The 21,297-nt window shown below is 39.1% G+C and overlaps 2 protein-coding genes across 2 annotated transcripts in view; one reads left to right on the forward strand and one right to left on the reverse strand.

Moving 5' to 3' along the window:
• Positions 1 to 4,585: 4,585 nt before the first annotated feature.
• On the reverse strand, positions 4,586 to 20,372 carry qsox2 (quiescin Q6 sulfhydryl oxidase 2). Its single transcript, XM_083527696.1, has 12 exons — positions 20,027 to 20,372; positions 16,858 to 16,958; positions 16,342 to 16,390; positions 16,134 to 16,239; positions 14,721 to 14,811; positions 11,736 to 11,881; positions 11,272 to 11,415; positions 9,953 to 10,082; positions 9,744 to 9,866; positions 8,432 to 8,582; positions 7,294 to 7,482; positions 4,586 to 6,716 (listed from the first exon to the last, which is right to left on the reverse strand). Exons 1-12 carry the CDS (start codon positions 20,277 to 20,279, stop codon positions 6,238 to 6,240), a joined length of 1,962 nt encoding a protein of 653 aa, XP_083383822.1. The 5' UTR covers positions 20,280 to 20,372; the 3' UTR covers positions 4,586 to 6,237.
• The window catches only part of gpsm1a (G protein signaling modulator 1a), a 28,014-nt gene continuing 21,838 nt past the window's right edge, over positions 15,122 to 21,297 (forward strand). Inside the window, exons 1-2 of the mRNA XM_083527714.1 lie at positions 15,122 to 18,047; positions 18,100 to 19,723. The gene's annotated coding sequence lies outside the window, so the exon portion shown is untranslated. The remainder of the gene's footprint in view (positions 18,048 to 18,099; positions 19,724 to 21,297) is intronic.

Below are 21,297 nucleotides of genomic sequence, written 5' to 3' on the forward strand. Positions count from 1 at the left end.
AGACTGTGAAATTGTCATTATTCGTGAGACGGAAAGCTGAACCACTGCAGTGTGAGGCAGACTATATGGAGCAGCACTAGGGTGGTAAAGCAGCATCACTCAGCACAGTAGATGTTGGTAGAAGGGGTGGGGGGGGGGATGTGTGTGTGTGTAGGGGGGGAGGAGGGGGGGGGGGCAACTGAAGCCCTGCCTTTGACTCATTGCCTTTTAAGGCTAAGACGCCAGTGGAGCATGAGTCAGCACTATTTAAGAGAAACATAAAAACGTCAGGAACATGCCGGCTGCATGTCTAATATTAGAGAGAAAGCTTTATATCAGTGATATATCAGACATATGCCCTTGTAAGTGCAGCAAGAGCTGGGCTCACCTGACTGTCTGGTCTTCTGAAAAACTGTGAAACTGTGTCACAACCCCCTCCCACCCTCACCCCCACCGAATCTTACCGCGTTTCGATGTTCAGCTGGACAGTTTCCTTCCTATAGCTTACGATCATCCCATTTCTAAATTTCACTTCCCTGAATCTTTCACTAGTAGGAAACAGCTCAAAACAGTCATCAAACTTTTTCTTTTATTATTACAAATCAATAGTTCTCACTTCTCAGCAGATTTCTTAAAGCATGACTGATTCAGGTTAACCCAGAGTGCTGAACACAACCATCGGCATTTTCTTGAGTGCCCATATCAAGAGCTATTAGACTGACAGACAAGATGCTAGCAAAAGAGAGACTGCATGATCACATGTATGATGTCCCTAGTGAAAAGAGACTGCAGTCTGAGCTGTAGAAGAGAAAAGTGATGCCTCCATGCTGCCCCCTGGAGGAAACCGAAAACCATGTAGTTTGCTCCTTTTTTTTGTTTGTTTTGTTTTGCTAACTTAGCAATTCTGTCATTTGATTTTGGGAAGACATCGTTTTTTAAAAAATGGCTGACTTACTTTTAATAAAGACTTGACTCACAGTATTGGGCTTGTTTTGCTCCTCCGGCTTGGTTAAAGCAAATTCTGGCTATGTGAGTTTACTCCAATCATGATTACGCTTTACTATAGTTTACTATAAACCCATCAGACCTATATATATATATATATATATATATATGTCACATCTAAACTAAATAATATGTCAGATTGTAATTCTGATGGCAACATAACTAAGCCGAATACTTACCACACTCAAGCTGTGCATTTCACACACACCTAGGCCTTTAGTGGTGTCCAATCTGAATTAATCCACCTCTCAATACCATCATTATGACACCATGGGTATAGAAACCATCAATATTATAGAGAAATGCAGTAAAACAGAGCACTGCATTACAGACAGGAGTCTCATACAGCGTGAATGAATGCTGGGGATTGGAATTGAAGGCAAATTGTGTGTTTTTTGCAAATTCAAAAGACAAAAGAATAAATGGGTCATGAAAAAGCTTAACAACTGTTTTGAACTGTTTTGTTGACTTTAAAAAAAAAAAAAAAAAGTGGGACATTGTGAAGAAAAGACTATTATGTCAATGTCCTTGCAAGTATTTCTGTGACCAAATCAATTTGTATTCCACTGTCAGCCATTGTGAAATGAAGCAACAGCTAAAAAGCAATGCTACAAAATGAAGATGATGGACTATTGGGAACAGTTAAATACATATTCATGGACAAAAATATATTAAAAAGTAAGTCAGTGATTCTGATGTGACATGAAATGACCCTGATGGCCCACTGCTGATGTTGCCAACCATAACTTACAGTCTGAGAGGAGCATAACGGATATTACTCATCTTGCATTAACCACGCTGGTGCCATTGTATCATGTACACCAGTTACTGTAGCTCATATACACAGAGTAGTTAAGAGACCATGATGTCAAAATTGCCATCTGACACAGGTTTGTTTCTGTTTTTCTAGGATGTGCTGGTGGTCTTCGATTGATTGGAGTGGTTTTAATGAAGCAACCAGGTTTAGCTGTTTTAAAACAGGATCAGCTGTATTTGTTATAAAATATCTCAGGTAGGTACAAATGAAAATAACGGCCCTGTTGAATCCCAAACTATAGTTTAAACAAACTACTACTCAATTCCTAAAGCAGAGACTTTGCACAGTTGCATGAATCAGCAGGGATGTTAAAGTCATGCAGCAGTGTTAACAACAAGAAATCCTGCGGATGCATTCAACTAATGGTTATATCATACGTCAGAAAGGGGGAATGAGATCTCTTTTTTTTTGGCTACAGCATGGCTGTTAGTGCCATCTCCTGGGATTTTCATGCACAACAGTCTAAAAGTTTACACTTTTTACACAATCATAAATGATCAATCTGGTTGCATTGGACAGAAAGGTTAAAGCTACCCAAATAAACTTCCTTTACAACCATGATGATCAGAAAAGCATCTCAATGTGCACGATAATCTTAAAACAGATTGGCTACATCAGCAGAATCCACTTTGAGGTTCACTCACTTTTTTTCTCTAAATCTTCAGCTGTCTAACGGAGATGAGGGTATGTCATGTATGTCGGTGCAATTTTGTGCATATTTGATGTATAAGAATATATAAAAATTGGCAAATCCATTTCTTATTATTTGCAGGTGCAAATCTCCATAGATCGCTCATCGACAGAAGGCAAAGCTTCTTACTTATAAATACTCCAGCTGACCAGTTTAACTCCATACGTTGCTTAAACGAGGTTTTAGGATGCAACCCTTTTGATATAAAATCATTAGATTTTTACAGTGAAATTAAGTAGACATGGACAAAACATTTTAAGTAGTTTCATTTAGAGCTTTCCAAAAGTATTCTTCTTCTCAAGAAATCTCCCCCACATACTCCCTATCCAATACTGTTTCTTGATAAATCTCCCCATAAACCCCTTCCATTATGGGTTCCCAGTAAAATCTTTCCATTTATCCCCTTCCATGTTTCCCTTCCAATACTGTTTTTTTATGCAAAACCACCCAAAATCTCCTTTCAATACCGTTTCTTAGTAAAATCTGCCCATAAACCCATTCCATTACTGTTTCTCAGTAAAAGAAACCTAATCCATCACTGTCTCAGTAAGATCTCCTCACACCCCCTTTCCAATATTTTTTCTAAATAAATCTCCTCCTAATACTGTTTCCCAGTAAAATCTTCCATTTTTAATAGTTTTTCAGTAAAATCTTCCATTTTAATACTGTTTCTCAATAGATCTCCTCCATACCACCCCTCCAAATACTGTTTCTCAATAAATCTCAGCCATGCTCCACTTCTAATACTGCTTGTCAATAAATCTCCTCCATACCTCCTTTCCAATACTGTTTCTCAATAAATCTCGCCAATACTCTACTTCTAATACTGTTTCTTAATAAATCTCCTCCATACCTCCCCTCCAAATACTGTTTCTTAATAAATCTCCCCCATACCTCCTTTACAATACTGTTTCTTAATAAATCTCCTTCATACCTCCCCTTCAAATACTGTTTCTCAATAAATCTCCTTCATACCTCCCCTTCAAATACTGTTTCTCAATAAATCTCCTTCATACCTCCCCTTCAAATACTGTTTCTCAATAAATCTCCTTCATACCTCCCCTTCAAATACTGTTTCTCAATAAATCTCCTTCATACCTCCCCTTCAAATACTGTTTCTCAATAAATCTCCTTCATACCTCCCCTTCAAATACTGTTTCTCAATAAATCTCCTTCATACCTCCCCTTCAAATACTGTTTCTCAATAAATCTCCTTCATACCTCCCCTTCAAATACTGTTTCTCAATAAATCTCCTTCATACCTCCCCTTCAAATACTGTTTCTCAATAAATCTCCTTCATACCTCCCCTTCAAATACTGTTTCTCAATAAATCTCCTTCATACCTCCCCTTCAAATACTGTTTCTCAATAAATCTCCTTCATACCTCCCCTTCAAATACTGTTTCTCAATAAATCTCCTTCATACCTCCCCTTCAAATACTGTTTCTCAATAAATCTCCACCATGCTCCACTTCTAATACTATTTCTCAAAAATCTCCTCCATACCTTCTTTCCAATGCTGTTTCTTAATAAATCTCCTCAATACCTCCTTTACAATACTGTTTCTCAATAAATCTCCCCCATACTCCACTTCTAATACTGTTTCTCAATAAATCTCCACCATACCTCCCCTCCAAATACTGCTTCTCAATAAATCTTTCACACACTTTACTCTTAGTTACTGCTTCTCTGTAGAACATCCCTCATAATCCCCATCAAAAATCTACCCCATGTTCCCCTTCTTGTTTTTTTTTTTAGCAATATCTACCACAACCTCACCTTCCAATACTATTTCTCAATAAGTCTCTTTTTCTGCAACCACCTTTGATTGGCTGATGCCCCTATGATTGACAGTAGAGAAAGAGAGAGTCCAGTGCTGCTCTCAGGTGTGATCCTAAATAATATAACTGTATGCTGTAGAGTAAAATAGTGCTGATTATGCAGAAAGGAACCTGATAACTGAACTTGATTAGTGTGTATGATATCCAAGGAAAAACATCCACAGCCATCTTAATGGTTATATTTAGAGAAGAAACTGCACAAAGGTTAAACAGAACTGGAGCATTCTATAAGAAATCTCACTGAATCTCTCGTTGGATGCCAAGAACACTTTTATTTTTTGAACAATTTACAATTTTCATTATAAAAAAAACAAACAAAAACAAAAAAAGCGCGTCGGATTCCTCTTTGAGGACGAGACGAACTACATGGCGGTTTGTACACGACAAAACTTCAAAAATACTCTTCACATTTAAAAAATACTCCCTCCTTAAAACTCCTGGAAATAAAACAGTGTCATTCTGTAGCAGCTGGAAAAGGTCACTTTCTGTGTAGCTATGAACATGGGAGAGGTTTGTTGACTCGCTCTCAACGCAGAAGCAGTCGTGTAGTAAGGCTGATTCGTCGGAAAAGCACTAAAATGACATACCTGCTTCACATTTAAACGCTGGTAAATAACTGAGGAAAAGCTCATCAAATGCTCAACACGGAATAAAAGCGTGAAACGAGATGTTCCAGTATTTATGCACGATTCCTACACAAAAATGATCCCGACCAAAAATACCGTTTGTAGTGCACACGATTTTAAAGATCTTCAGGTTACCTCTGGGGGCTTGTGAACACAACGTGAAAAACCTATGGACTCATAATAAAGCTGTAATAACTCTTTGTACTGAATTCACAATATTCCTGACAAAAAGAAAGAAATAATCAAAAGAAACATCGAGCTCAAATAATCCTGATTCACCAGTCAAACTAAGCAACTCCTATCACTCTAATAGATGCATTAAGACGATCAATTTCCGTTTCAATAATTTAAGTGTGCTTTCTGTGAGATACCACTTCATCATTTCACAGTAGCTGACAAACCGATATAGTAAAATAGTCAACACACTGGACGCTAGAAAGACGTGGGCACATAAAGTCAAAAGCGGCTGAACGTTACCTGCATCACGGTTTTAAAGAATAAAACTTAATACAACAAGCTGCAATGGGGGAAAAAAAAAAGGTTGAGTAAATGGTCTACTGGCACACAACTGAGAATCCCATCATATCACAGAACACTATGTGAACTGAATAAATGATGAAGCCATTAACAAAGAGGCCAAAGGTCTGTAAAACAGACTACTTATATATATATATATATATATATATATATATATATAATAATAAAAAAAATAATAATAACACACCACAACACACTGGGAGTTAAATGCAAACAAATCTCCTGTCACTTTTCTTTCAGTCTAATTGCAGGTTATTAGAAGGCAGTGATTTTCAAGGTTGCCAGTTTTGCCGCTGACCCTCGTTGATGGGGTAAACAATCCCAGCGTTTATGTTCGGCTGGTTTTGCTCTGCTTCATTAAAATGTCTAGAACTGTTATACATATTATTTCCATAAAAATAGACCTCTCAGACCTCAGGAGTCTGTTGATTAAAATATTTGTAAAACAGTTTTGACCTCGGAAACGTCACCTCTGCTTGTATCGGGGCTGCGAAACATCCGCTTCGAGTTTGACCTTACAAGTAGGTCGGATGCATGTTTTTAATTACTATAAAAAATTCACTAAATCTGCTTCGCCATTAGGAAATTAGTCTCACCACAGCAATACGGACAAAGCAGAACAATACAATAACCGAATAAATTATAAGGAAGAAAAAAAAAATCCTTCAACTCCTAGCAGGAGATTCCTATAGAACACCGAGTGTCTCTCGTGAGACTTTCCGAACGTGTGGCATTCGAGCGCTATACGTACAGTCTGTGGTTTCTGATTTTCCACCTTTTAGAGCGAACATGGAAGAAAAAGAACATGAGCATGAGAAAGACGCAAGAGAACGCATACAACAGCACACACAGACTCATGTCTACGCCGGAAAAGCCTAATCCCAAGAAGGGGAGGTTCGGCTCCTTTTGGACGCTTCCGGTTCCTCGTTTATCAGATAGCTTCATGAAGTTCGGACCTTCAGGGGATGTCTTCACCCCTTTAAGAGGATCGCTGGGTGGGGTTGAGATGGCTTTATTAGCTGCGCCTGGACCTGCGTCTGAATGGAGATCACTGGTGTGCTTTGGTGAGATGTTTTCCGCACTGTAATGTTTTTTGAGGAAAGCGAGAACCATGTCTTCATTCCACACATGAAGCCCATCCTGTTCTTCATGGCATGTTGGACAGAGGTCAGGAGTGGGCCACTGTGTTTTGGGAAACATTGGGTCTTCACTCATTGAACCTACAGAAAATGAAATTAATGTCATAGGTTATATGGATGTTATTAAAGTATATTGCAAATACAATATATGGACAAAAGTATTGGGACACCTGACTTTCCCATCCATATGTGGTTCTTTCCCAAACGGTTATCGCAAAGCTGAAGGCACACAATTGTACACAGTGTCTTTGGATGAAATTTTCCCTTCACATGAACTAGGAGACCCAAACCTGTTCCTGCATGACAATGCTCCTGTGCACAAAGCCAGCTCCATGAAGATCTGCTTTGCATGGTTTAGAGTGGAAGATCTCCTGCTATGGAGCCCTGACCCTAACCCTACTGAACATCATGAATCGGAACACTGACAGCATCAGTACCTGACTTCACTAAAACCCTTGTGTATAAAATGAGCACAAATCTCCACAAGCACCCTCCAAAACCTAGAGGAACATCTTCCCATTAGAGTGGAAAAAATGATATGAGCAAACTGGGACTAAATGTGGAACGTGATGCTCAAAAAGCACACACCATACTTATGATCAGGTGTCCGCAAACTTTTGGCAATATAGTGTCTCACCAATCCGTTTCTGCAGCTTACCTGCTAGCCGTGCATTAACCTGGTTATGTTTCCTCCATAACCAAAGCACTGCTTCATCCAGGGACTTCACCTGACTCATGGATTCTTGCGCCATCTCCTCGAAGTGTTTTCCACACTCACGGCAGCCGAAGAACGTTCCTATGTACTGGCGCATGGTTTGAAGCACGGCCTGTGGATCGTCCTCCAATGCTGAGATAATGAGTCAGAATTACAGAGCAGAAAAATCTCAATGTGAACATAAACATTCTATAAAAAAAAATTTTCTGCAGTTGCTTTGGAGCATTTCTCCTGTACTGTTCCTCAAAATCTCTCAAAAGTAAGTATTTGTGTCTCATTACCATCAGAATTCTAAGTCCTTTTGTCCTTGTTCACAAACAAAATGTTCACAGTCATGTTATCAATATGACTGAAAGGTTTCAGAATTTTCGGGTGTAAACTACAGCTCAGATTACAAGGATTGAAAAGCTCTTGTGCGGCAGATATGAATTTCAACAGCGCAAATGTACACAGCAAAGGATATTAATGGCAAGAGACTGGGACAAGATTCACATTTTTACTGTACTGGTGTTCGTTTGTTTCCTGATCCTTCACCATTTTCAATTTGGTCTTTCGCTCCGTCTCTATACGCACGCCAATTGAAGGTTTGTCAGATTCACCTTTGACCTATTTTCGAGTTAATCAAGTCAATTCACATTTACGAGAAAAAAACGTGTATATAAATTTACGCTCGACAGATTTTGCATCCAATGGCTCAATGAACTGATGCCGAGATGTTTTGGGGTCAGAAAACCAGTATAATATATGTTGATGAACATGATGCAATATGATAATGTAGCAGACAATTGCTCGCGATCAATTAAATTAATATACCGACGCATTCGCAATCTGTTCAAAGCAACAAGAAATTGCTTTAAGTGACATGATGTGCAGGTTGAACATAGAAATTGGACAATTTCATTTCTGATCTGAGAACCGCTCCAAAGCAACCCGAAGAAAAACTGTAAAAGGACAAGCTTCTTTTCTACAAAGGGAAACGGTCCATTTATAACCCATATGCTTCATCTGAGTACTTGATATAAAATGAAGGCTTTTTAGACACTTAATTGAGGAAAGCTGAAAGGGCTTTGGCTCTTCATACCAGTGTTGGCGAGAGCGTCTGTCCGGCTGGCAGCCTGCACGGTGAGCACGTGGAAGAGGGTCCAAAGAGAGCAGGGGTATCCTCTGAGTGCCACGCTGCTGCCCTGGCAGCCTAACCACCGCACACGCTCACTCAGGTGCAGCCCGGAGATCTGGAACAACAAAAATCATCATTTCTGACTTTTAGCACAGTTTGCATACTGTAATTTCCAGACTATTAAACGCACCCAAATATAAGCCGCACCCACTGAATTTTACAAAGATTTTTATTTTGAACATAAATACGCCGCACCTGTCTATAAGCCGCAGGTGTCTACACTGAAACTAATGAACTTTACACAGGCTTTAACGAATGACTTTTCTTCTACCAAGAAAGTCATTGTTCACTGTCTTCCTCCTTCCTTTTACAACTATTTCTCTCGGGAGTTTATCTTTTGGCATCGTCGTGCGTTTAAAAATCACCATCGGTGAATCTTTTCTCCCGATGCCGTGCAGCTCAGAACACAGGTGAAGTGTGTTTTCATGCCCGGTTGTTTTCAGCGTGACGAATGATTCGCATTTCCTGTAGACAGTCCGAGTGAGCGGCAGGTCAAACGTCAGAGGAACATCATCCATATTTATGATGTGGTGCGGCCCGATTCAGTGGGAGCGCATCTGATTTAATATAAAGAGGTACATTGGTTCACCTGAACCCGTTCAGCAATTTCATTGGTTCTTATGTTAGGGGGCTCAGTTTTTTGGCATGAAGTTTGTGAAACCGGGAAAAACCCAGGAAAAATCCATAAATTAGCCACTTCATTGTTTAAGCCGCGGGGTTCAAAGCGTGGGGAAAAAGTAGCGGCTTATAGTCCGGAAAATACGGTACTTTTTTTCTCCGAAGCTGAAGCTGTTTGCACTGAATGTGTGGTATGTTTTGTACAATGACGGTCTCAGCAAGTCAAATGTAAGACTTTTGGAAACCTTTTTAGACCGTAAGAATGACATTTAAGATCTATATTGCAACATCAAAAAAACATCACAACTGGCCTTAACCAAGCCCTAAATTATTTTTTTTTCAAGCCGAGTATCAGCAAACTTGCATTAAAGATAAAATGAGTTTTATGTCTGTGCTACAATCTAAGAGTTTTCCAGCAAAAACAAGCTGATTGGCTGTTGCATGTCTTGCATGTAGTTGTAAGACAGCGAATTATATATAGACTAGTAAAAGAAAGAACTACAACACCACGAAAACCATTTGTTTTTCTCTGCAAGTGCTGATCTAATTTACGTTTTTCAAACCCGAGGGGTAAAAGCGCACCCATTTCGAGTCTCACCCTCATCTTATTGTTGGTCAGGTCCAAAATGGCTTCGTAAGGAATTTTCTCCAGCGGTAAACTGATCAGCCATTCCAGAAGTGTCTCCAGAAGCTTGACCACAGATTGGCGTCCAGGAAACAGCTGAGATCAGAAGGAAGATATCAGGAGTCATGCCAGCAGAGTTCACAAAGGACAATATAACAAAGCTGGAGAACAACAAGTCCTACCTTAGCCACTACTGTGACAAAGTCTTTGAAGATCTTCAGCTCCACTCCCTCTAAAGTCTTATGGGTTGCCAGCTCCACTCGCAATAGATAATGCAAGCCAGATTCCAGATCTACCATGTATACTTTAGACCTTAAAGAAAAAAACAATAAACTTGCAATGAGTTAAGATCCATCTCACAATTCTGAGCTTGTCACATCTGTATAATTGACTATTAATTCTACTTCATGTTGGACAGGAGGTTTTGCTCTGTGCTCTAATCACAAGGCACAGGAGTGTCAAGGTGATTAATAAACACACAAACCAGAGTTCTAGGGAAGCTGCTCAAGTGTCTGGTAGTTAATCATACAACACGGCCATTTTCACGGGAAGCGGCGTTTACTGATCGTCATGGTGATGCAACAGCTCACGCTTTTATTATAGCTTCACGTGACAGGCTGAGACTGTAATTCCTTGTCACTTGGGTGGTACTTTTAAAAGGGAGCTCTTCCGTACCATAACATTTACTTTTCACTTGGAAATTGAATGTTGTGTACCTTTGAAACCAACTTTTACTAGTCTATTACTAGTATTGGTACTCCATATTACCTTATGGAGCAGGGTTGTACTTTTAAAAGGTACACTACATCACACAAACACAACTGATCTCAAACAAAGATCAGGGTTTCACACTTTTTTTTTTACTTTTTAAGACCATTAAGAATGAAATTTAAGATCTAGATCACAAGATCAAAAACACACACACAAATACGTTGTTTTTTTAAACTGGCCTTAACCGAGCGCTAAACTTGCACTTCCCCATATTTGAAAGAAAAAAATCCGTGTTACGTCTGTTGTACGATCCGAGAGAGATTCACGTCAGTATCAGAAAGCTGATTGGCTGTTGCATTGTTGCTGATTGGCTGTTGCATTGTTGCTGATTGGCTGTTGCATTGTTGCTGATTGGCTGTTGCATTGTTGCTGATTGGCTGTTGCATTGTTGCTGATTGGCTGTTGGTCTCATTTGTAGTTGTAATACAGCGAATTATATTTGGACCTCTATTCTATTCTATTCTATTCTATCTAAATAAATGCAAAGCTACAGAGGAGCTGCTACAGGAGCTGCATTCATGTTCACAAAACAATTTTTTTCCCAATACACTGAAGGACTCGCATTTTTTTTTTCGGCTTGATCTGCTGGAATAATGGGTTCTTTTTCTGGACTGTGCCTCACCAATTTGTATTTGTGTTTCCTTTGGGTGATTCGCATTGGTCTGCCAGTTTACTTGTAGTTTGAGGAGTTCATTGAAGTTGAGCATCAAGCGCGTTTAAGCACACTTACTTGTCGAATTCTTTGAAGCGCTCACTTGTGCTCTGGTCTTTAATAACCGTCTGTTCGGGCTGCTGGATTGAGGGGGCCTGTTTTCGGTGAACTCCAGGAAGCAGTTTAAGGAAGGAGGAAAAGAAAAAGCGTATTCTCTTCTGCCTGTGAACATGTGTAGAGATGTGAGGAGCGTCTGGAATCCAGCTTAAGATTTACAGAGTCACTTATTATTCATATTTTACTCATCGCACACGATGCTGCTTTAATGCTGATATATAATATATTCAATACATATTCAATTCAAATTTCTATAGTGTTTTTAAACGATGTCCCAAGGCAGCTTTACACAATGGAGGAATTACTGAACAAAATTCACTTATATTCTAATTATATATTAATATACCTGTATGATACCACTAGCATCAGCACAGGCCAATACCAGAGAGCAAAATTCATATTCTGGAGGCAGGTGAATGACTTACACATCCATGCCTGCATGGGTCCCGTTGGGGTAGAAGAGGTAGACAGCCGGGGCAGTGGTGATGCCGAGCTTTTCCACGAGAACCTTTTCTGAACTCAGGGCCCTCTTCACGACTATACCTTCATATGGCATTAGATCCAATATTACCTATACAAGAAAGAAAAACTTTTTTTGCAATATATCAAGCAAGATAGATATTAATGATGCATTCTTTATCGGTTTATTAGGGTACGTTATATCCAGCAGTGAGTTTTGAGTTGTGGATGTCACACTGCACTGGTATTAATGAAACCAGAACAAGTCTAGGACTTGATTATTTCAGGAAAACTGCATCCTGTTGTTGGATCACAGACACTGCGCTCCACCCATATGACTGATTCTTACTGTTCAAACCTGTGAAGTCTATGGAAAGTGTAATTTTTCTGATGGTGAACACAAAGGTGCAATATTGGTTGGCCCAGATTCGAACAATATAATGAAAGGTGATGAAGAAATGCATTTTTATGTGGAAAGAAGGGGTAGATGGATGAAGAAATAGTCGGCTAGATTGAAAAATAAATGGGAGAAAGCGTCAGTGGATGAATTTGTATTATTTACCAGAAATCCAGATTTACAAATCTACATTTTATTTTAGTCGAGATTATATCAAAACCTAAAAATTTACAAAAAAATAAATAAAAATACTAAACTAAAAATAACTATATTTCAAAATAAAATGTATTCTACTTTTCCATGTACACTGGTCGACATCATCTAATTTATTTCCATTTTAAGTCTTTGAACAGATGATGCAAAACAACCAAAAAAATGTAGAAAAATAAACATGAGCTCCGCTAAACTCAAGCCTGGATCATGCAAAATTTATGAAGCATATGCATGTTTACTATATGCAGAAATGCCTTGTTGAGGCAGATATAAATTGCTATCTGACAGGAAGATAAATGTCACTCAAATAACCGCTTTGCACCGGCGAGGAACTGAAAAGCCTCCCAGAAATCACAATACATTGTTAGCGTAGACTCTCTAAAACCGCACTATTAAAGATTTGATGCCAAATGCTGAGACATTGAGATGGTAGGGTCAGAATTTGGCATGGAAAGCATAAATCTATGGACCCGATATGCCTGGTTCTCGCTTCGTGTTGCTAATTACGTGGCTGGTGAGTGTATACACAGCAGCAAAACCATACTGATCTCCTATTCTACAATCAAAATCGATTTCCTTCCCATTTTGATGGTTGATTTATATCTAAGTGATGCTATTGACCTGTGTCTGCATAATTCTTTGCATTGTGCAGCAGCTTCAGGATTGGCTGACATGATTCATAAAAATCAGCCAATCACAAGGCAGAAGTCCGACATATAAAATCATTAATACACAAAGATCCAAATCCCTACATCTGCTAAACCTATAATTATTAGATAGTGTTCACAAAAGCCATGTCTTTCTCGTCTTTTTTTTCCTCATTGATTCTCCCAGTCTTGATGCACAACAAAGCTTTTGTCAGACGTCGTCGGCAAGGCCATGCCGGGATTTACCGTATAAAGACCGAATCTACAGGATTCTAAACAGAAGGCCAGGAAGAAAAGATGGCACTGAAAGATATGGTCAAGAAAAAATTCCTAGAAGATGCCACGAAGCCATGATAGAGATAAGAGAAGCGAAATCTATGAACCTGAATCATTTGTGAATCACTAGCATTTTCTAAATTCCTACAGATATTAAAAGAGGTCCGAAATATTTGAAAGGTTAAGTATATAATCACATTGCTAATCTTTTAGCGAGGTTGTGTGTATTTGTTTGCATAAAAATCCACTGCATTTGCTAAAGTTCTTCACACGTTCACACTCTATTTTGCATCTGGCCATCATACACACTATCCTGGTGTAGCTCATTGTCCTATAACACTGCGTTTTTAACATTACTTACATCATTTAGCGGAATGTAATTATATATTCAAAAGTTAAAGTCTTGAATAAAACACACACACACACACACACACAAAAAAAAACAATGTTGTACAAGCCAAAATCTTGACCACAATATCCATTTGGCATGATTTATCTAAAAGTAGTTAGCGGTCACTAATCACAGCTATTGTATTTTACATGCCAGTCACTGCTATTGTATTTACTATAAAAACTATTTTCTATAAAAAAAAATTCATTGGATAAATATAACCAATACGATAATGCAAATATACTGTATAAAACATGACTGTAATACATAGAAGTCATAAAAACAAAGCAATAAAGCTAAAAACTTTGGAAAAAACGACTACGGTACCACTAGCGGGTGGTGGGGGGTGGGGGGGGGAATCAGTCCGCTAGAATAGCATTAGCGGGATGCAGTCAGTGTTCCAGTTCCTCCCAAATGTGTTCAGGCCGCATGAATTCTTACACATCAACCTTGGCAAACCATATCTGCATGAATCGTCCTGTACACCCCAGGGGTATAGTCATGCTGGAACATGTTTGGGGGTCCCTCAGTTTCAGTGAGAGGAAAGGAAAGATTGGTGATAAAGCAACTTTGCTAAATGATTATCCTCCTCGCAAACAGGTGCAGGATTACACACACCAATCTCACTGGCTTCCCAGTAGGAAAATCCCAAATTATATAAGCATTAGCATTACTTGGGAAGTCTGAAGACTGTGAAAAGAAGAGCAGAAATTCATCTAGAAAGCGTTGAACTCCATTGATTTGTTTCCACTGAAATTTGGATATAATAAACGCTTTACAACTGCAAAGACTTGACAATAAAGGGAGGATAACTATATATATATATATATATATATATATATATATATATATATATATATATTTTTTTTTTTTTATTCGCTTTTACCTTTTATTTTAGGCATGCAGAGAAGGGGTTCAGAGTTCTCTAGTCCTTTTTTTTTTCTACAGCTCAAACTGTAAATCTAAAGTTGCAATTCTGTTTCATCATCCGATGCGAAGTTAAACTGACTGGTGTCGTTGCACATACCTCTCTTCCAATGTAAGATTCTTTATCCTCGATGATCACGGCGGTGTAATGATCTGATTTCAATCCAATAGCAGACAGAATGTTCTCGGTCCTGTGAAAGGGAGCAGAACGACAAGAGCTGATGACGGCCCCCTCGTTACTGAATAACTCAATAGATTTAATATTAGCACGGCAGGGATGGGGGAGATGCGGGAAACCCAGACTATCGAAAAGCAAATCAGGAACGACCATGTGTAGATGCTAAGGAGAGGATACTGAGATATAGATATATATTTTATATTACAATATGTATAATATTAAAGATGTAAACTTTTGTCATCATTCTTGATGGTACACTATATTTAGAAATAAATGGCAGTATCTATAAGAAATTCTAGGATAGAATATAAACTCTATCGCACTTTTTTTTTTTTAACAAACTTCTGTTCTGTCCATCCCTTTTATTTTAACACGGTGTGCTTAGTTTTAAAATTCGATCCTCAGTGTGAACTCGTTTGAATGGTGAATGGTGAAGTAAACTTCATTTAACGCTGCTTACACCTCTTCATTAACGCAGCTGCCTCAGGTTTATACGTGGCTACTGAACGCAAAGCAACTGAACCCCAGACTCTGCCGTAGCGTCTCTGCAGTTTTTGTTTTAGCTGACTGACAGACTGAAAGTTCTATAATTTATTATTCAATAATTCAGGCTTTTGTTTTGCCCTTCCGCATTGCACAGAACACTCTCAGTGCCAAGTAATACAGACTTTAGACAGCATTCAGGGCTACACCACAAAACATAATACTATGTTCTTGACAGTATACACCAAAAGGCCCTTTGAGATTTTCCCCAAGAATCCTTAGTTAATGAGGGATGGGTAAACGAGCAAAAAAACCTCACCTTCAACAGATTGCAATTTATCTCATGTCAGCTGGGTGGGTTTTACTGTGAAGCATCATTCCGCCAAGTTCGCTCATTTACAGTAACATAAAGCAGCCAATAATTCTCAGAACCGACCAGTCACTTGGTCATTTGGGTTGGAGGGAAATAGTCTGCTCCTCTGTAATCTTACAGTAATGCAGCAGACCACAGAATGAATTTCCCAGAAGCTTCTAAAGATGTGAGTTAGAAAACACTGTGCTCTGTGATCGAGAAATCTGGGTTTTTTTGGAGCTTGATTTCCCAGAGCAACACTGCAACCTGCTGAAGAGGAATATTTGTTCTAGCGTTTTATCAGATGCACAAATGGTTTACACTGAAAAGTGTAGAAAATGTAAACGGCTGCACACCCGCAGTCTTATAATATTAGTTTTGCTCGATGGTATTTAAAAATGTCTAACACCTGCCAAAACCGAGGTCTCACATCTCTGCTTCCTACCACATTTCTACATGTCGAGGAATTGGTGGTTTTGCCGGTGTACTTCTGAACACACCTGGCAGGTTCCAGCGGAGGATAGCCAGCAGGCCATTCTTGCCTCGTGTGGTTTTGGAGGAAGTTCACCATCAGCTGTCTTACTGTTTGAATCTCTCGATCAGCTCCTAACAGCAGGCAAAACAAATCAGAGCCAAGAATGAATAAACCTTAAACAAATGAAACAAAACAAATCTGGAATCATTATTACTGACGTGAATCCTTCCCACCTCTATAAGTCTTTCCTATGTCGAAAGTAGTACCCTGTGCTTTGAAGTACTGAAAAAAAGAAAAAGGCGACGTTATTCTTAATACAGTGATAAAAAGAAGAAATAAGTAGAAAACTATATGTATCACTATATGTACAGAAGTATTGGAACACCTGACTGTTCCACCCATATGTGGTTTTGGTAGTTGAGGTTGTCTTTGGATGCAGTAGCATTATATTTTCCGTTCAGTTTCAGCATGACAAGACAATACCCCTATACACAAAGCCAGCTCCATGAAGATATGTTTTACATGGGTTTGAGTGGAAGATCTTAATTTGCCTGCAACAGAGATTTGACCTGAACCCTAATGAACACCTGTGGGATGAGTTGGAATGCTGACTGGAAGGTCTCCTCACCTCACCTACATCAGTACCGGATTTTACTAACACATTTGAGGCTCAATGAACACAAATTTCATATATAAGTTTCAAATTTCACATACATAGTTAACTATTAAATTACAATAAATGTATATACCCGAAATGTAGGGTAGAAGTGGATGCCAAATTCTTTACAAATGTCAAAGTTCTTCTCATGTGCACAGTCCAGAACTCCAATGCGGATGGTCTGAAACCAGTCTGTGGTGAAAGGAAATTCAGAGTTAGACCAATTCACACACGAGTAAACAAAGAATCACCCCCACGTGTCCACCTGTTAAATACAGCCCATAGTTAATCATAATGTGTGTAGTTGCATCCCAATCATCATATCATTATTTCTCCAGACACACAACCATTGAGTTGCAATTTTGTTTCGCTCCACTACGCACTCGGGACCTAAATCCTGAACGATAAGACGTATGGGGTGGGTGGTTCGGACGTTTGAAGAAAAGGATATCTCGAAGTCTTCTGGAAAACCCCCACTGAGAACCAGAGAACCCCCTCTTCTGCAGATCCGCTGAATTATTCGTTCACCTGCTGAAGGGGCTCTGTGTGTTTTTAGGGTGTGTGGGGGAATGCACGCCAGGGTCGAGAAGCACAATGGGATCATCCGACCCCTATTGTAGGAGGAACAGCTGGTAGGCAGCCACTCGCGAGCCACCAGACCGACAGCTTGTGCCAACAAAACCAGACTTAATGCACTTAACAGAACAAATGGCTGGAATCCGTTAGTCCTGAAATATCAAAACTAGTCCTTGTTTCCTGGCATTTCGACGCTCGCTAGCTCTGAAATATGATGCTTGATTTGTGACTCATGTGGTTAGGGGTTTAAAGTCTCATGACAAAAATTGCTTATGAAATAAGGAAAGGATTATTTTAGATCACATCATTTTTTTTTTGTAAGAAAAGACAGCACTTTTTTTTTTTTTAAAACCTTTAAACGCTTAAAGTAGAGCTCACACTGCTACTGTTTTATTTATAAATCTAAATATGGTTTACTACCCACTCATTCTCTTTCCATCATTTTTTCTAAAAAGCAAAACTCATGTCGTATCTTGTGTTTTGTTACACCCCCCCCCGCCCCCCCTTTTTTTCCCTGTGTTCCTCGTGTTCCATTTGCTCATTCATGTTGTTTGCTGTAGCACCGTGGTCCTGAGGAAACTTTATGAGGTTTCACTGTCTACTGCACCGTATACGGTTGAAATGACAATAAAGCCGACTTGACTATATATTAGGGGTTTTAACGGTACGGATATTCGTGCCGAACTGTTTCTGTACAGAGCTTTCGTTCCGGTGCACATGTGTACCGAATACAATCATTTTTAGGTGCGGAACATAGTTCAAACCTGAGTTTCCTCATTAACACATTAAATGGCGGACTGTGGCTACTTACTGCATACCATCAACTTTTTTTTACGAGTCTAGCGATATGGATTCGTTTGCTTTTTATGTACGGCTTCAAGAATAAATAAATGAATGAAGAATGGAAGGAATGAAGACATTTGTTAAAGTATGATGCACACAGATGCGTGTGTACAAATATACACGAGCATCTGTATTTCCCAAACGGAATCGAACAAATGTAAACTATGTCATAAAATTTTTCCATTTATTTAATCTATTTAATTTGTGCCAATTTAATCAACTGCTTAATTGAATCAATTTTTTTTTAAATACAGTCATTTGATTTATTTTTATATATTTTTTGTATTTATTTAAACCAAGCAGGTACTTTATTTAATTATAAATTTTTATGTAAACTGTGAATAATAATAACATGCATTAATTAAAAAAAAAGGCAAACGATTTTGCATTTCTTCCCCCCAACTGGACCAATATTGAACCGAGCCACGTTGATTTGTTTTGTACTATTTTTTTTCCCCCTCTCACGTGTCAATCAGCTGTTTGTATCTTAACTAGTATCTTTTGCAGCCTTCCTGACTGGGTCATTCTTGTAAAAGAGATTTTATCTCCAAGACTTTCAACCTGGTAAAACAAAGCTTACTATCTAACTAAATAAATGCAGAAGTAGATTTAGGTCTCTAAGACCGTCAGCAAGGAAACCAAAAGCGACGGTGGCAAGTAAAACGGCCCCGAGACGACACCTTGAGGGGACCCAGACACAAAAAAGGGAACGAATCTTCCGAGTGTCACCAGATTACAAATCATTATTTTCTATAGCTGTAATCTAAGACTCTTAGGTACAAATCTACAGCATTCAACTGAGATTATCCATTGAGGCGAGCTTTAAACGCTCCCTCTCAGCACCTCGTCTTCTTTTAGTGACTTGTAGACATGGCACAAACAGATTAATCCACTTTTGGGCTGGTGTGTCAAAGAAGAGACGTTTATAGCATCGGTGGCCTCCGTTGCTCCGAAACGACACGATTTCTGAGGGTGGCCTGGGCTCATACAGCCGGACTGTGCGTGGTAGCCAACTTTGCATTAAGAATCCAGTCCGTTCGTCCATTTACTCATATACGGAGAGAGCGAGGGATATTCGATAGAATGTTTTCACCTTTCTGGGTTCTTCAAGCTGTATACAGGATCTGATTTGATCCAGAGAATCAGTTCACTGACTGTTACTGTCAACCGGCAAAAAATAGAAAAGGACTGAAGTTTCACTTCCAGGTTTCTGTTTGGCCTCTGGAGAAACAGCTGTTTACTCAGGAATGTTCGGGACTATAAAAAGTCGGACAGATCAGATCAGATCAGACTTTGATTTGGACTAATCCTGAGTTAAGAACAGAAGATGAATGTGTTTGACCAAATGAATATATTAGAGGTATAAGATGTAGAGTGGGAAGAGAAGCAGATGTTTGAGCAGCTGTACAAACAGAACAGGTGCATACAGGTGCTGAATTGAAGTAGAAGTAATGAATAATACTATTAAGGAGAAGAAGAAGAAGATGAAGGAGGAGGAGAAGATGAAGAAGGAGGAGAAGAAGAAGAACCACGACACTGTAATCAATTTCCTTTATCATTGAAATAATCAGAAAGTACAGGAAAGCGGAGACGAGATAAAAATCAGGTGTCAGTTTTGCTTTCTGGTGTTAAATAACCGTCTATAAAAAAAAGAAACAGGTTTTTCCTGTAAGTTCGCGGTTCTGGCTGAAAGCTAGCCATCATTAGCTCGTTAGCTTCACCTCATTTCTCGTAGCCAAACCAGCGCAAGCTACGTGCAGAAGGAAGAGTATTGCAGAATAAGCAGTTAGCTACAAAAGGAAGCTCCAGCTGGAGGACCAGTCTCCGTCCCTCCCTCTTACCTTTCACATCTCCCGCTAGCGCTTTCCATGTGGGTGAGTAGTGGACGCAGTGTCCACACCAGGACGAGTAAAACTGGACCAGCCAGGCTGTGGAAGAGTTGAACAAGGTCTGCTTTAGAGTGTCACTGCTCAAAATGACCAGTGGATCTTCTTCAGTGTAGAGCCGACCAGCCTGGCCGTGCTGAAGTACAGCCACCAAAAGGATAATGTGTGAGAAAGATGGCACTGCCATTCGATAGGAATAACCAGGCATTTCTTTAGCCTCAGGCGCAGACTGCACACTAACACTACTACCCTCCTGCCTCCAAACACACACACAGGGGAAACAGCCACGGTGCCTTCCAGGGCATCAATATTGCGTTGATTCTGCGCAGTTGCCTCCGCCTTCTGGTCTCGCCTGCGTTCAATTGGCGCGTCTTTTGGAGGAAAGGAGCATAAATAATTTAGCCTTCTCATTTAAATATCAATGAAATCAAGAGATAATGTGTATAAGAGTCTAAAGAATGAAATATCTATCTATCTATCTATCTATCTATCTATCTATCTATCTATCTATCTATCTATCTATCTATCTATCTATCTATCTATCTATCTGTCTGTCTGTCTGTCTGTCTGTAGTACAGAAATGATAATTTATTGCTACATATAGTATATAAAATATAATACCAATGAACCACCATTATCTCTGATCATCATCTCATTACTTCACATTAATTTACATTTACATAATTTTTTTTTCTTCATATTTGCGCCATTTTTGCAGACGCCCTTATTCAGAGCGACATACAAAAGTGCTTTAAGTCTCTAGCAATGAATAAATCTATACTGGTATGCTAGATTACAAACTTAATATAAATATAACTCTTGAATTCTACAAGGCAAACTTGGAAAGTGCTAATTTAAGTGTTTCAGGAAGCGGTAGGTCTTCAGTCGTCGCTAGAAGATAGTCAGGGACTCTGCTGTACGGACATCTAGGGGAAGTTCATTCCACCACCTTGGTGCCAGAACAGAGAAGATTGCCTTTATGTATTAATTAAACATTAACATTATGTATTAATTAAAATGTTAACATTAATGTAAACACCACACTGTTAGTTTTATATGAATTACATTAACGCAATCAACAAGGACTGCTGTGTTGCAACCCTGCACCTTGGGCTTGTTTTGGAAAATATTATTTACACCACCTTACCTTTATATTATCATTTGCACTTTGCACCGCCTCACTTTACATACCCTGCACAAATTGAATTAATAAATTGAACTAATAA

This window comes from Silurus aristotelis (genome assembly GCF_946808225.1).
Source record: "Silurus aristotelis genome assembly, chromosome: 23".
Classification (NCBI taxonomy): Eukaryota; Metazoa; Chordata; class Actinopteri; order Siluriformes; family Siluridae; genus Silurus; species Silurus aristotelis.

Excerpts from the sequence above, each read along its gene's own strand:
- qsox2 (XM_083527696.1), bottom strand. The coding sequence starts at position 20,279 with ATGCCTGGTTATTCCTATCGAATGGCAGTGCCATCTTTCTCACACATT. Across the intron at positions 16,391-16,857 it reads ACTTCTACCCTACATTTCGG|TACTTCAAAGCACAGGGTAC; the intron begins GTATATACATTT and ends TCTTTTTTTCAG. Across the intron at positions 9,867-9,952 it reads TTGTCACAGTAGTGGCTAAG|CTGTTTCCTGGACGCCAATC; the intron begins GTAGGACTTGTT and ends TTCTGATCTCAG.